The sequence below is a fragment of the Seriola lalandi genome, unplaced genomic scaffold (assembly GCF_002814215.2).
Source record: "Seriola lalandi dorsalis isolate HSWRI2012SDOR001 ecotype SW California unplaced genomic scaffold, Sedor1 jcf7180002054474, whole genome shotgun sequence".
Taxonomy (NCBI): domain Eukaryota; kingdom Metazoa; phylum Chordata; class Actinopteri; order Carangiformes; family Carangidae; genus Seriola; species Seriola lalandi.
Window position 1 is genome coordinate 2,212,384 of NW_019525027.1, and position 16,633 is coordinate 2,229,016.

Below are 16,633 nucleotides of genomic sequence, written 5' to 3' on the forward strand. Positions count from 1 at the left end.
AAGCTATGCTCATGTAATATGCATCAAGTGTGTGTTAGCAGGGAGAGATGAGTTAATAATGCTGAGGAGTCGGAGCTTTAGAAGTACGTGTAATGTGCTTTCTTCATGAGTGGACAGGGTCTGTGCACGTACACATACGTGCACACACACTTGTTTGGTCTGTCTTAAAAGTGTGTGGGAGGTAGACGACAGAAAGAAAATGAACTAGACTAAAAGCATGCACATACAAACACACACACATGCATACACTCCATAGAGCTGGAAACACACAGCGGATCAATGAGGTGCTGAGGTGTGACTCAGAGGAATTCAGCTGTTCCTACAGCAGGTTCAAGTCTCTGCCTCCCTGCCTCTGTCTCTGTCTGCTTCCCTTACCAGGTCAGTGGACATAATATATGTGTATGCATGTGTGTGAGTGTGTGTGTGTGTGTGTGTGTGTGTGTATCTTGGTGATAGGGAAAGGGACAGGGGGAGAGTGAGAAAGATATAAAGCACATAGAGAGAGGACCAACAGCAGGAGACAGTAGTGAGCAGTGACAGGAGTGAGTGAGTGACATTTAAAAAGGGAGAGAGGTGGTTGGTTGATAGACTGATATGGAGGTCCATCTACCTCTCTTTGACGTGTGTGTGTGTGTGTGTGTGTGTGTGTGTGTGTGTGTATATCTGCACACCCATGTGTGTCTGTGCCACACAGATACTTTTAGAAATTTCAGCCAGACAGTGTTTTCAGCTGTGTCTCCACCAGACTTGTCAACAAAGGGACAACAAGACAAAGAATGTGTGAAAGAGGGTGAGAGCGAGGTGGCAGCCGTGAGATAGAGACACAGACACAGGGTGGCTTGTGTGTGAGAGAAATTCAGATTGACAGCATGAAAGGAGGTGGCCTTCTTCAAACAATGAGAAGTGTGAGGTTAATTTTTTCTATTATCCTCCATTAATGGATCTCTTTGATGACTGACCCAGCAGTCCACCGATGTCAGGTGTGTGTACATGAACAGGTCATCATCTGTGCATGTGTGCAGTGTGTCTGTACGTATCAGTGTCAATGCCTCAATGCTAGTGCGTGAATATGTGAGTATATCTGCATAGTGGGGCTGGTTATGTCCATAAATTATTCATTTATTTGATTTAATGTACAACTCTAATTTATCATGAATATTTTTAATTTCTCATATATATGATAATGGGGATGTGTGTTTGCATGGGCGCGTTTGCGTGACTGTGCGTGACTGTGAACCTGGGTGTAGCTTTCATATGAAGCCGGGTCGACCGGCAGCGACGCAACTTCAGTGATACACAACACATAACTTCACAGCTACAGGCAGAAGGCTGGTCGATACAGAGATGAGGTGGAAAGATATCGAGATGGGAGGATGAAGGTGTGAGGAGGGAGGGGGAAAAAAAAAGAAACAAGGAAGGTACAATAAAGACGGAGAACGCAAATGTTTGGGATTAAAAGAGATATAAAGGTATGTAAATAAAAAAATAAATAAAAAAAGCTGTGATAAGCTGTGAAAACAGGTTATCACAACCCATAGTAATGTTTTATTGTTAGGTGACCTCTAGCAGCTGGAGTAATTCTGATGGTACAAAGGAGGAAGTCAGGTGACGTAGCATAAAGAGCAACGAATTCCACGTCAGGAGGAGACTGGGTTTGATGGACATGGGAGAACATTGTTTGTTTCCCATTTCAAACTGATCAGCATTGTTTCTTTTATCCATGACTGTTCCACAACCTTAACTGCATGTTTATTGTTGTAGCCATGACAACAAAGTAGTTAACAAAGTAGTTATTACCCAACCACATTGATTTTTGTCACTGTGGGGTCACGAAGTCAGGAGATGCTCCTATTGGTCGTGTAAGGGCGTAGAGACAAAATGGCTTATATGGTTGTTTAGGTTGGAAGACTTGTTGAAATTTCTATAAAATTAGGTTACCTAAATTTCCTCTTCCCTGAATTGCAACCATCATTAATATATGTGAACAAATCTGCAGGAGAGAAAATCTGTAAATTTGAATCAAGAATGACATATCCCATGATCCTCCCTTAAATGCATATGTATGAGAAAGGAGCACTGCATTAATAAATGAAGTGTGACTGATGACAGAAAACTTGAGCTTCCTTAAATGAAGGAAAGTGTCTGAAATTAGCCACAAACGGCTTCGTAAGTCTGTCTCTTGCAAAAATTAGCACATTATAATTATCTCTCACAAATCAAAGTATTCATTTAAGAAAACATAGGGGTTGATGTTGTGGTGTGAGGAAAAGGTGTGTACGGACAGTTTAGTGAAGCAAGGAGGGCCTGTGAACTCTGTTAACTCCGACACAGAGAAACCCCCTGCAGGGAGAGCGAAAACTAAATTAATAAGTGTAAACAGGGACTTCACAGCCTGGCAATGAGTCACGAAGCAAACGATGTTGCCTGCCACACACACGCACGCACACAAACACACACACAAACACACACACACACACACAGGAATGGGCATACACTATACATGCAGGTAAAAAGACATGTATTCATATATATATTATATATTTATATGCACAAAGTTTTATGAATATACACAAAACCAAATAGAGACACACCCACTTACACATCAACATAACGCGAACATTAAAGCACATGGGCACACTGAACGCACATGAGCAGAAGTTAAAAGCGTGTGCTCAGACCCGCAGTAAAGAGCACGGCTCTACATGAACTGATCTGAGTCCTCTTGTATCCCCCTCTGTGTCTGCATGTCTCCCTCGAGACCCTCACATCATTCTGAATGTGCTAAAAAGATAGAGTGTCAAGGTGTTAAGAGGATGAGCTGGAGAAAGTGTTGCAGAAATAGATGGGTTGTGAAATTGAGATGGTATTACATTTGAATGTTCTCGTACTCTATTTAATAGTCGAGAGGACCAGTGAGATTTGCTGTTTTTCTTTAATTTGCATCTTATTTCTCCCTTTCGCACATTTTCATTCACTTCCATACTGACGCTCACCCTCTCCTTTCTTTCTTCTTTTTTTTTTTTCTTTCTCTTTCTGGTCGCTCTCTAATGCACACATAAAAACTTGGAGGTAAAAACCTTGAAATTAAATTAAAGTTTAACAACATTTAAGAAGTCCTAACCTGCCACTTAATGTAACCCATTATTTTAACACTGTCAGCATAACAATTTGCAGCAACTATTTATCAGCGCTATTTCAGTTGCCACGGCTCACTCAACATTAAATGCCATTAAGTCAGCGGTTATAACAGAGTACCCTGGGAGGAATGGAAAGATAGAGAGAGAGGGAGAGAGAAAGAGAGAAGCACAAGTGGAAACAAGGGCAGACTGAGGGATGAGAAAGAAAGAAGAGGAAGAAATGGGAAGAGACTGGGGAAAGAATACTGGGAGTGAGATGAGGATACCAGCAGAAAGACAGAGGACAAAGGGAGAGTGAACAAGCGAGAGGTAGAGTGAGAGTTTTCAGAGAGCTTAAGCATGCAACCTAATGTGCATCTTAGGAAGGCCAGTGTTCATTTTGCATCTCCCTGAAGAGTCTTACTTAATAAGGTAAGCAGCCAAGTCCTAAAGTAGGAGGGGAATTAGCTATTCATCCGCACAAAAGCAAGCTGGCAGACCCTGCATTCCCTCTCTTTGAGTGTCTCGCTCGCTCGCTCGCTCGCTCGCACGCACGCACGCACACACACACACACACACACACACACACACACACACACACACACACACGAACGCCAACCCCCAGCCAGATGTGTATAATTCACTGTTATCCTTCCTGTCTTCTGACTGAAGACCAGTAATCTGTGAATAGATGTTTAAAAAGAAACAAGAAGATGGGATCTGGGACAGTTAGAAGGGGTTTGGTTGGGGTCAGCAGTAAAGCCTGAAATTTAAGGTATAAAAATCAGTCATGATGTTGTTCATTACTGATTGGTCTTAGCATTAGTCTGTAGGTTTATTGGCACACTATTATAATGTAATGGTAATGTAATTGTAATGGAACAGCTGTCTGTAGATGTATGTGTTATGTGGCACTTAAATATCATATTTGTATAATCATATTTACATATAATAAAACACGATGCATGTATACATTAGCATACATAAAATAAATTAAAATAAGTGTATATTATCTCCTGAAATCTCCATTTTTATTTTGTAGTCTGGCTTAATAACTACTTAAAGGCAACATAAGAGTTGAGGTTTATGAGGTTATTCCAGTACATGTTTATTCTAAAGTCCAGTTTGTGACTAATTTAACACCCTCAGAGTTGTGAAAATGAAGTCACATCAATGCAAAGCCAAAGTCATTTTAGGACAAGCTAAAACATGAAAATACCATGTATTCTCTTAACTGCCTCTGGATTTAATTCTGGCTAAAATGAAAAGACCTTGGTATCGGAAGACTGGTTTTGTGATGTTGTTGTTATAAGAGCAGGAGTAAACACATTGTTATCCGTCTCCAAGCTAAAATCCTTCTGTGACAGTAATTTAACTGTATGCGGGAAGTATAAAAAGATGGTCACGCCTTCTAACCTCTAGTTCTGTGAACACAGGCGTAGCCCTCTAATGGGGCGTTTTTGAGCTGTCTACACATCTTCACATCTCTGCGGAGTGGAAAGTTGAAAATAAGGCCTGTGTTTGATAGGACTGAGCTATGTGACCTGACAAAAGAAGGAGACAAGACAGCTATTCTTGAGAATGAGCAAGAAGAGAAACAACAATATAAGATATGAAAAGGAGGGAAAACCGAAAAAGGCAGTTCATGGGAGCAAATTGGATGAACAAATTTTGAAAATCCAAATGAAATTTCAGAGTTCAGAGTTTTATGTGTATTTGGTCTTTTTTCTTCATTTTGTTTTACTGAAATGATTTTGAGAAGTGCGCACTGCAGAACCTTGTTTACTGTGAGAAGAGAAGAGAAGAAAGAAAGAAGCTGCCGCGGCTTTGTTCATTCAGTGCAGGTCGCCATTGATTGACAGCACACGCCTGACACTCACTAAGCTCATAAAGCTCCATGTTTACTTAAATGGACTTGCGTATGTGTGTTCTTGTCTTCACAAGTTGTGAGCCTGTTCAGTCGAGGCGAAACTAAACTTACAAACAAAGGCAGGTGATTTAAGTTTGCTTTACGCCAGACTGATCAATGTCAGTCTCATGAGTGTTTTCTAAACAAAAGTGGTGAGTCCAACATGTACCTCTCTGATCTGTGTGTGTGTGTGTGTGTGTGTGTGTGTGTGTGTGTGTGGACGCATGTAAATATGTGCAGTTCTGTGCATGTGTTCGAGTGGGAACAATTTACCTTTCGGACAATAATCGAGTAGCCTATGATACGGTCTGTGGCTTCAGGATCTCTCTGTGTCCACTGCAGATTGTAGGAATAGTTGTTACCTTTCAGAATCCGGACTGGGTTGGGTGTGTCAAAGTAAAACTCAGCATTGTAGGGTTGTGCTGTGGTATATGGGGAGGAGAGAGAGAGAGAACAAAATATCACTGATAAATAACAGTGAAGAAGATAACTGTCTCGTCTTGAATATGTTTATAATCTACAGATAGATAGATAGACTAAATTGTCTAAATTTCACTCACCAGAGACATTAAATGTGCATGTTGATGTTCCTGCAGTATTGCTGACTCGGCACTCATAAGAGCCGTTGTTGGTAGGTTCCAGCTTGAACTTCAGCTCTGGCGTCTCCTTTAGGTCCGGCATCGGCATTCGAATGAAATCGCCATTACGGAACCAGCGGATGTCTGTCAGACGTGCCGGGTTGGACCGTAGGACCGTACACCGCAGGGTCACCATCTGATAGTTCCTGGAACGCATGTCCTGGAAGACTGGGTCCAATATGGGAGGATCTGTGGGGAACAACAGAACTCAAGATATTAGACAAACTTTCTTTGAGATTAAAGCATAGCGAACAGGTGAATCCATGTAAAACCCCCATCATCCATAAATCCATTTTGAAATCTATTTCCATGACAAAGGAAAAGATGGAGATAAACTAAAGCAGATAAGTCTGAGAGGGAGTTTTGAGCTCAGAGATGTGGACAATGGAAATGGAGTGCAGTGATGTATGTTCATCACCATCATCCACATCTCATCTCGTCTGCCTCGTCATCTTTTTTCTTCTCTGCGGCGTAAATTCCTTCGCATCATTAGAAAACATTGTTTTTTGACAAATCCAGACAGACACAGAGCAAGTGTTATTGCCACGAGGGATCAGGCATTTCAACGAGGAAGAAACCCATTCCCTGCTGCTAACCCATCCTAACCAGCTGTAATTAACCTGTCAGCAGCCGTGTGTGTCTCTGAGGTTAATGACTGACTAGCTGCTGTTGCCCTGGGGTCAGCCAAGACGCAACACAGCCAAATTACTCTGCCACAAATCACCAGCCAGCTATAGTTCACCCCTGGCTAATCATGTAGATAATAGACAAGATGCTAATGGTGGTATTGCTGTACTAACGGTGATGAGATCTGGTGTTAAAGCCCCCAGAGGTGAGGCAGCACGACTCAAGTCCCTTATGAATCAAGTATATCAGACACAGATGTGTAATTATATTCTAATCTATGTTATGCCTGTAATTCAGACAGATAGGGACACAGACTGGCTACAGTGAGGAGGAGAGAAAGAAACAGAGACACACAGATAACATGAGCAGGGGAGAATACTGAAACAGAGATGCTCTTACTGTGCTTGATACAATGTGGAAATCTCTGGGCAGAATTAACCATCCCAGGGGAGAAGAAACTAATAGCAATAACAGGAATTTTCGGAAAGAAATATGAATAACAAATCATTATGATGCTCCAGCACTTGATAGTAGAGGAAATCATAGCCAGTGAACATAGACTACCCCTGTGCTGATATCTTTAAACATTTTGTTTGACATTGATGGTCATCATTGTATTTTTTTCAAAGTATTTAATTTAATGTTTTCTTTTTTATATATGTTTTCTTTTGATATTTGTATAGTAGTTTTATTATCAGTTTGGTAGTTTTGCACTTACCCAAAGAACAGTGCTATATAAAATAAAGTTTGACTGGTTGATACTCATTCTTTATGTCTTTTTCTAATGGGAACTAGCCCACTGTCATTTTAATTTTTAGGAGTCAACCACAACAGTATATGGCATTAACATTTCAGATAGTCAAAGTTAATCAAATCCCCAACAACTGTAAACCATAACATACTGTAGTTAATACTGTCAAGTGAAGCTTCTTTTGAAATCTGAAGCTCTTGCAAAAATCAATCTATCCTCTCTGCGAATCAAGCTTTTAATCGTTGTTTTTTGCTACAGGCGCGGGTATACACAGCCAAACCGATCCTTTGTTTGGAATCACAGTTTACCATTCTGTGCTTGTACTCCAGTCAGGGGAACATGAGTAGGCACCTGCATGCTAAAGAGATTGGAAACAACCATAACATTTATATGTAGGCTTCTACATTCTGTGTTTGTTTTTAGTCAATATTCTCAGCATGCGGACGCAACATCCAAACTTTTCCTACTTTCTTGCTCGTGTGACCAAAACGGATATTTCCTGCTGGGTGTCCAGTCATTATTATGCCTTTGACCTCTTGGAACCACTGGGTAGGTACTTCCTGCAGCCACAGCAGCACCATGTGATAAAGTTGAGCGATGGGTGAGCAGTCAAAGGTCACACTGTAATCATATGGACTGATTAGTGTATGGTCACAAACCCTGCTCGTGCTTATAGACACACATGCGCATACCGATGGCTATCTGACTTTGGAAACAGGTGGCAAGGGTAAAGAAAAACAGACAAACTGTGGAGCAGCGTTGATAGCAGTAGGGGACGAGGGAGGGTAGAGAGGAGGTGTGTTGTGAGCTGGTTTGTGAGCAGTTTATAAATCATCCAATCCCCAGTAGAATTTGGTGGACAAGTTATTACATTCCCTTACCCGACCATGAGTATTCACTTTGACAATTATGTAAGTTTCTCAGCAGTAGGTTTCAACTTTTTCAAGTCATTGGGTTGCTTCAATTTCTCACTCAACTTTTCAAATCTCTGGAGCATTGTTTTTGCATTTATTTGCTCCTTATTCGGGAAAAACAGCAACACGCTGCAATGTTTCATAGTCAGGAGACCATAATCCATGTAAACACGCCATTGCTATCTGTCTTATTGAATGCAAAATGGATTCCATCCGGGAATGCAACACTGACCAAGCCAAACATTTACAGTACACAAAGGGAAAATCAATTTACATGAGAAGAAGGGTGGGTGGTTGTGTGTGTGTGTGTGTGTGTGTGTGGGGGTGTGTGTGTGTGCATGTGTGTGTGTGTGCGTGTGTGTGTGTATGTGTGTGTGTGTGTGTGTAAGGTGGGATAAAGGGAGAGAGAAAGTGCTCTTAAAGAAGCAGACAATGAGGAAGACGAATGATGGGGGAAGTGTGGTGTGAAAGTGAGAGAAGTCGATGATTGAGTATGGGAGGTGGGGAGGGAATGAGAGAATGCAGGATGCAGAAAAGGAATGACAAGACAGAGAGAGGTCCTCTCTCATGGCCAGCAGTTAGCTGATTGATGATGATGAGAATGGCAATGAGGAAGAACAGCCACCTCTCTGGGAGGGAAAGTGGGCAAGTAAAGAAAAGGATACAAGGCAAAAAGAGGAAGCAGGGGAGGCAAGAGTGGCAGGAATCTGCGTATCCACTTAATTATAGCTGCCATAAAAAATGATGGCATCCTTCCCTCACATCGATCAGTGGTGCTAAATGGAAGGCGGCAAAACAAACCCGATAAAATAAACAAATGGAGTAAAATGGGGCATAAAGAATGGCAGTGAGAGGAGAGAAGAGGAATGATCTGTTTTCCCACACTTTTGTTGGCTGTAAATACACAGAAATCTCTCATACTTCATGGTGTTTCTCTATCTACCAACCTGTTTCTCTTTTTCCCCAGTCACACACAAGTTCTTTCATATCATCCTCACCATACCCTGTTTCTCTCTCTCTCTCTCTCAGTCCTGCTCATGTATCTGTCTCGTCTCACTGTTTCTTTCTCTGTCCAGAGTGGGGTGGCCACCTGGGCCATTAATCAGAGTTGGCCAGTGTGGACAGCAGAGCTCACAGAGTGTTGCCCTTCCCACCCTGTCTGCATTAGCAAGCTCGGTAAATCTTTCTTTCTTGAGGAGAGGAGAGGAGAGGAGAGGAGAGGAGAGGAGAGGAGAGGAAAGGAGAGGAGAGGAGAGGAGATTAGAGGAGAGGAGAGGAGATTAGAGGAGAGGAGAGGAGAGGAGAGGAGAGGAGATGAGAGGAGAGGAGAGGAGATTAGAGGAGAGGAGAGGAGAGGAGAGGAGAGGAGATTAGAGGAGAGGAGAGAAGATTAGAGGAGAGGAGAGGAAAGGAGAGGAGATTAGAGGAGAGAGGAGAGGAGAGGAGAGAAGATTAGAGGAGAGGAGAGGAGAGGAGAGGAGAGGAGAGGAGAGGAGAGGAGAGGAGAGGAGAGGATGCTGATTTGGGCCTGTATTTATCAACCATGTCAGAGTGAGAAATTGGTCCTAACTGGCCAAATATTCTCAGGCAAATGCTTACTTGGTCCTGCTTTTAAGCACAGGAGGAAAATCACTTAATAAAAAACATTTAGTGACTTTAGTGATTCTGTTCAGGATATATACTCATAACTGCTCCATCCACAGAGATAAACAATTTGCTCACACTTTCGCTTGATCGGCATATAAATTATTATATGCTGCTACAACTGTAGGACCTCAAAACATGTACTGTTTGCATCCTTATGTTTTTCTTTAACCTTCTACATTTCATTGCTGTGATTAATAGCAGCCTTTTTAACTTGACCTTGTACACAGGGCACACTGGGAGTGTGTTGAAAGGGCTGAATTGGATTCCTGTTAAAATAAAATTACTGATTTGAATCAAACACTTACCAATGCAACGATACACTGCTGTGCAAGAGGGCATGCTTCAGCCTAAACAGTACATTAGTGACTCACCTAACAACATTTTAAGCTAATGGATGTTTGAGGTTTTGAGTAAACAGCATGTTTATGACTACACTCACAACAGATCTGTTTCTCTTTTTGACTGTTTTTAATTAATAAGCTATTAAAAACCATGGATACAAAGCTGACACACCTAAATTCAGTTCAGAACTGATCAAACCTCTTGGATGAGCGCCAAAGAAACTTCAATACCTGAATTTAACAGCAGTGGCATGTAACTGCAAGCTGTTGTTACATAAGTTTTTTTATATTGATATGATGATTTGCTGATTTTGCCCCCCCGATGTGCTAATACAAACGGAGAGCATCCAGTTGGGGTAGAAATTTTTACGGATCTGTGAAGGTATTCTTGGGTTGAGGATGTATTTGTAACCTCCTGCTACCCATGCATATACAACTGTCCTGAGCAAAAGAAATGGGATTTTACTATAAAATACAAGGCAAATTATTGGAAAGTTGTGAAGTTCTATAGCCCAGCAACCACACAGCATGCACCTGCAGCTTTAGGTGAGAAGCGATTTTGTCTGGTTTGATTAAATAAACGAGGAGTTTACAATGTGATTATCTAAGGTGATAGGGTCTCATGACATTTTCTCAGCTTGCTCAGTTTTATGGAACTATATGAAGGGAGCTGTGCAAGTAAGTCAGTAAAAATCTTGAAAGTGTGTGTTAACCAGACAGATCCTATCCATTTATCAAAATTCATCCTCAGGGAGTTTAACGATGACAGGCAGACCCCACTGGAGTGCTCACAAAGGGGAAAGGGCAGGCTTTTAAGATATCAGCCTTTAAGCTGTAGAGGTGTGTCCTTGTTTCCTCAAAATCTCCTTTTTCACACTCTTTACATTACCATACATTACCGTAGCTGTCTTTACGGCTTAGTTTTGAGTAAAGTGTGAAGATTATGCCGTTACTGAGGGTGGGGAAAAAGAAAAGTGCAGTGATTTGATGGATCTCTGATATTACCGTAGCAACAAAGACAGACTTTGTATACACAAAGGTGCCATTAGAAAGAACTGTACTCAAAAGTGAAACTTTTTGTAAATTGTTTTGTTCAGGTGGAAATAATCTGATCCAAACTTACACTGCACATTGAGTTGGACCTGTGCCTCTCTGCGTTTGATGTTAAGCCCGTTGTATGGAGCAGTCTGGCACCGATACGTCCCCATCATGTCCCGGCTGACATTTCTTAGCCTCAAGCGGCCATCGGGCGTCTCCACCACAGTCTGCCCTGATGGCATCAGCAGGTCCTTCTCTGTCCGTGACCATAGTATAGGTGGACGTGGTTTGCCATCCACCACTAAGCACACCAGCTCAGCATTACCTCTCTCTCGCACAATGACCATCTGACCTCCTGACGGGACCGACAGCACCGGAGGAGAGACTAGAAGAAAAGAAGGAAAGAGAAAGAGGTAAACGAATATTAAGAAAAGCTTTTATCTCTTACTTCTACATAAGTTAAAAGAAACAGGAATAATGTATTTGAAAAGTATGAATTTTCTTGCAATGACACAAACTGCTGCAGCAGTACAAATAAATATATAAATATAATATAATTTAAGAATTATACTATTAAAATATAAATACTTATGTATATAAGCTAAAAGAAAACCTTTTCTGAGGAAAAGTGGTTTCACTATCACTGTTCTAAATGGTGTCGGTAGATGAATCTATGATTAAGTGCACACGAAAAGTACAATGGAATGGAAAAGAATATGTTCTTATATAACAAGTCGGGAGGTGGACATGAGTTTGAAATTACAGATGGTGCGAGCAGAGAAATTGTATAACGGAGCCAGATGGAGAATAAAAATATATGAAAGAAAAATTACATTTACAAGGCTCCTTTCACTGGACGATCACACATTCTCAATGCAACGAGGAGACATTAAAAAGATTACTGCTCAGTATTAAGAACTAACATTACGCCACAGTGATTCTCAAATTCTCTGTGTAACAAGGGGACAAGGTGTGTACAGAACAGAAAGGGGAAAAGGCAAAGTATTGTATTAACGTTCTCCTTTTTTTTTTTCAAAGGTCAAACTACCATTTGGGTGTAGGAAAAAAAATAAAAATATTCAAACTGTAATGACGTAATCAGATTCAAAGATTTACAGTGTACAAGCACAACAGGCTGCGCCTTGTACACGAGTGGTAGTTATTCCTAAAATGTACTGTCCATCTAACCTTTGGACAGTGGCTGGGAGAGCAACAAGCACATCCTGGTCGGGTTCATCACTTTTTTGTGTCCCCTGAAAAAAACTCCCATTGTCATCTGTGCTACTTGCAGGGCATTTGTCTATTTGGTTGTGTTGTGAGTATTCATCAAATTGATAGATGTTTTCTTCTCTGCTAGTACTTCGTCTATTTGCATTCGCTTTTTCTTAAGCTGCAGTGCGTCAAGGTCCACCGTACCTTTGTATGGCCCGTTGCACATTAAACAAAGCTGCTGTTGTTGTCTTTACTAACAGACAATGGGGAGAACGTTCAAGTCAGGCTGAACAGTCAATCATGAAACCAAACAAATAGTTACAGTAAATACATGCGCTCATTTACAGCCCACTGGATTATTGTACGTAGTATTGAAAAATTTATCAACCAGAGAATTTAGTTTTTTATTTTGACAGCGTAAATTAGTTGTTTCACTACAGCTTCATGGAAATTTGCCTCAGTCTGACAGAGATAGATAATAAATAAATCATTTAAATCCCACCACTGTTCTGAGAGATGTTGACATCCACACGGAGCTCCGGGACCCTGCTGCCTGGGAAGTTCGCCACACAGCTGTAGGTAGCCAAGTCTCTGAACTTCATGTCCACAATCTCCAAGCTGCTGGTGCCGGGTGCCATGTCGGGGTCGCTGCGCAGCAGGATCAGGCTATCCGAGTTGAAGACAGGTGCACCGTTCTTGTACCAGGTGTAGTTGACTTTGTCCTGTGGGGTGGCGTCGACGTGGCACGACAGCTTGAGGTCCCGACCCATTTGGATGGTCTCGCTGTCCTTGTTGGAGTCTGGTGTAATTTGGTAGGTCAGGTTGCCCATCGCTGTGTGTGGTGGTAGAGGGATGAAGAAGAAGAGAGGGGAAAGGGTTAAATATATGATGCAGTGTTGGAGACTGGTTGTGGTGAAGTCCTAAAAAACAATGTTTGGAGGAGGAATGTTACCAGCAAAACATTATCATTTAGAAATGACTGGGAAATGATAAAAAAAATAATGGAAGAATTGATAAAGAATAACATAATTTTGTTTGGATATTTTCTACTTTGAACAGTTTTACGGTAATGGCATTAAACCCAGAAAGTCCTCACTGAAGTGCTGGAGCAGTGATTACTGTAAATTGTCGATTTGATTGAATTATGATGTTTGAGTGCCAACGATGACAATGTGTGTCCCTTTTCCCAGCTGTAGACGATTGTATGTGTTTATCATTCTTTTTGACCTTTGTTTTATTTTAAAATTCAGTTTCAGCGTCACATATTTATGTATCTCATGCCAATAAAGTTTGTAAGAGTTTGTTGAAAAAAGGAATAAATACTCAAAGTAATTGAAAAGAACTTTTAGGATAGACATCAAAAATAAGGAACTGGTTGTGTAGTGTGCGAGTGAGGGAGAGTGAGAAAGTAAAAAAAAAATGCGATTACAAGAAAACAGTGGATGGAGGAGGGGCGAGATGGCCAGACTGGTAGATGAGTGTCTGACATAGCATGTGAGGCATGAGGAGGGGGCAGCATGACAAAAAGAAACCAAAGGAAAAGGAAATTGGAGAAGAAAGAGAGAGAGAAAGAAAGAGGAAGAAGCAAATTGTGAAGGAGGGAGAGACAAAAGGAGCCTGATACAGAATAAAATAACAGGGGGATAAGGAGGAGGGGGGGGAACAAAATCAAGGACAAAGAGTAACTCTCACACTGTCACATTTAATTTTCAGTTTCAAAGGCTGCGTTTCCCCAACAGATTTCCATGTTGAATACAAAACAGCTCTCTGTTTCCCCACCAAGGGGAGAGACAGGCTGCTAGGAGGAGAGGAGGGCTTGATTTAAACTTCTTTTGAGCTTGTTAACAAGATGCTTGGGTGGAGCCATGGATATGAGGCAGTGACCATATGGTTAACACAATCCTGCAACTTTACCTGCTTAGCGTGGAGAGGATGCTGTGTGCACCTTAATGTGAATGTGCGATCTGCCTATCTGACAACTTCTGTCCCCATGCACTCACTGAACACACGTGTGTGTGTGTGTGTGTGTGTGTGTGTGTGTGTGTGGGTGTGTGTGGGTGTGCCCGTCTCAGTCAATGTCTTGCCACCTGTGCTGGTGTGACGATGCGTTCAGGCCCATTAAGCTAACAGGAGAAACCCATCCAGCATACGTTCTCTACTGTGTTAACTAACAGAAGAGACTGTCGCTAATTGCTTCCACTCCAGTCTAACTAATTGGAGTGAATAAAGATGATTAAAGGGCCTAAAAATAGCCGGAGGGGAGGGAGAGTGGAAGGCTTCTGTTTTAACGGCAGGGGAATTAGAAAAAGAGCGATACTTAACCCGCCTATTCTGACAAGATTCACATCAGCTCTCTCTAATGATGGATCAACTGCTCGCGTGTCACACACCACACAGACACATACTATATACTCTCTCTCTCACACTCACACACACACTCACACACACACACACACACACACACACACACACACACACACACACACACACACGAATATATTCGCACACATTCACATGCATAGTCTTATTGAAGCTAAGAACGGACATTTTAAGTAGGGAAACTTCAAGTGTGTGGTTGAAATAGGCATGCAGTGGAGTGATGCAAAGGAAAAATACTAAATGTTTAATCAAATATATTCAAGAATACTGAGGTATTTATCATGTGTGTGCACGCGCGCGTGTGTGTAATTGCTTTGTCAAAAATAATGAAAAACAATCCGAATCTGCTTTTATAAGCTGTCTATTGTTCCTTCAATTACAAAAATGAAAGAACGGTCACAACATAAATAAATCTAAAATTGCACACATTATTTCTAGTTTCAGAGATGCTAAATAAGGAATCTAAGTTATTATGGATCAAGCATTTTTAATCCAAACCAAGCTGGGGGGGGTACTTGCTATCCACCACAAGGGTTCACCAGTAAATCTTCCACCTCCGGCCCTTCTCTCCCTTGGGAACAAACACACACATGCGTTACTTACTCCTGACAACCAGATTGACGTTCTTGCGCGCAGGGTTGCCCACATTGTTGACAGCCGAGCAGTTGTAGAAGCCCGCGTCGGCCGGCGTGACCGCCCGCAAAATCAGTGTTGGCCCTCGAACTTGCGCGCTGAGGGGAAGCGGACCGGGGTAACGCGACCACGTCACAGTGGGGAGGGGGAAACCTGCAGTCACCTCGCAGGTTAAGAGCACATCCTGCCCGGGATCCACCACCACCGTGTCGTTGACAGACAGCCGGATCATTGGGGGAGCTGGAGGGGGGGCAGACACAGGGGAGGAAGAAAGAACAGAGGATTACAAGTGCAAATCAATTTTTCTGTCGTTACACAGAACAGAACCAAGTTCTTTTTATTGTGCCTTGCAACTGTTATACAGCAGTGGTAGTTACAGATGTTGAAACGTACAGATGTTGAAGTCTGACAGTAATAATGTTAACTGTCTATGCACCTGTCACATCTAGATGCTAATCAAGGCTTCCCAGTGAGGTTGCAGGATGGTTACAGGATTTTGCATGCAAGTGATGACATTATTTAAAAGTGAGAATGGGAGTGTTGTAGTGTTATGTTAATGTATGTGTGTGTGTGTGTGTGTGTGTGTGTGTGTGTGTGTGTGTGTGTGTGTGCGTGCATATAAAAGTGTGTTATCACACATTGTCTCACTCTGGAAGGAATTTTTACACTATGAGGGTCAAATTTTATTACTGGTTTGACATCCTGGTCTTTAAACACCACAGCTACTGATACTGGTAAATGTATTTACTTGGTGTCCAACACAATCCTTGTTTTAATGGCCAAAGTAAAGGCCGGTGGGGGTTAAAATATATATTTACATAAATTGGTATAAATGCATTATGAACATGATGAACTCCCATATACTCAGAACCACTTATGGATATTCAGTGGAAGGAAGTTCCAGATGTCTATAGAGGATCGCCGCTTCACTGTGTAAATCTCAAGACACACAGGCAATCAAATCAGCACACAGTAGCCGTTTGTTCTGAATGCAAATATGATGTAGTGTGTAAACATGAGTGTATTTGTTTCTCACTGTGTGTTAGTGCTTGTGAGCCGTTGTGCATTCATGCGAGGCTGTTTGAATTTCCAGTCTTTTCTCAGCACACAGCAATCAGTAAACCAAAGGTAATTCATGTCCCGGTTCCCCTGATCTCATATCGCCCGTATCTTCCCCAAGCCACTGCGTCCATTTCCTATGACTGACCTAACAGGAAAAGTACAAGATGACCCAAAATGCAACTGCAGAGGCAAAAAAAAATAAAAAATAAAAAAAAAATCCTGTTGCCAGACAGAGATCGATTGAAACCCAGCAGTTTCAAAATACAAAAAAAAAGAAAAAAAAAAAGAGAGAGCAGAGGGAGCGAGAGGCACACTGACGAGGGAAGAAGAGAATAAAATACAGGGCTAAAGCAGGAAAGGGGGAAA

General features: G+C 41.8%; 1 protein-coding gene across 2 annotated transcripts in view; it reads right to left on the reverse strand.

Moving 5' to 3' along the window:
* mdga1 (MAM domain containing glycosylphosphatidylinositol anchor 1) overlaps positions 1-16,633 on the reverse strand; it is a 163,897-nt gene that overhangs the window by 35,142 nt on the left and 112,122 nt on the right. For both annotated transcript variants that reach the window (XM_023412004.2, XM_023412003.2), the window contains exons 7-11: positions 15,176-15,445; positions 12,696-13,025; positions 11,067-11,366; positions 5,586-5,852; positions 5,299-5,447 (exon numbers count right to left, since the gene is read on the reverse strand). In XM_023412004.2, coding sequence (XP_023267772.1) covers positions 5,299-5,447; positions 5,586-5,852; positions 11,067-11,366; positions 12,696-13,025; positions 15,176-15,445 — 1,316 coding nt within the window. The remainder of the gene's footprint in view (positions 1-5,298; positions 5,448-5,585; positions 5,853-11,066; positions 11,367-12,695; positions 13,026-15,175; positions 15,446-16,633) is intronic.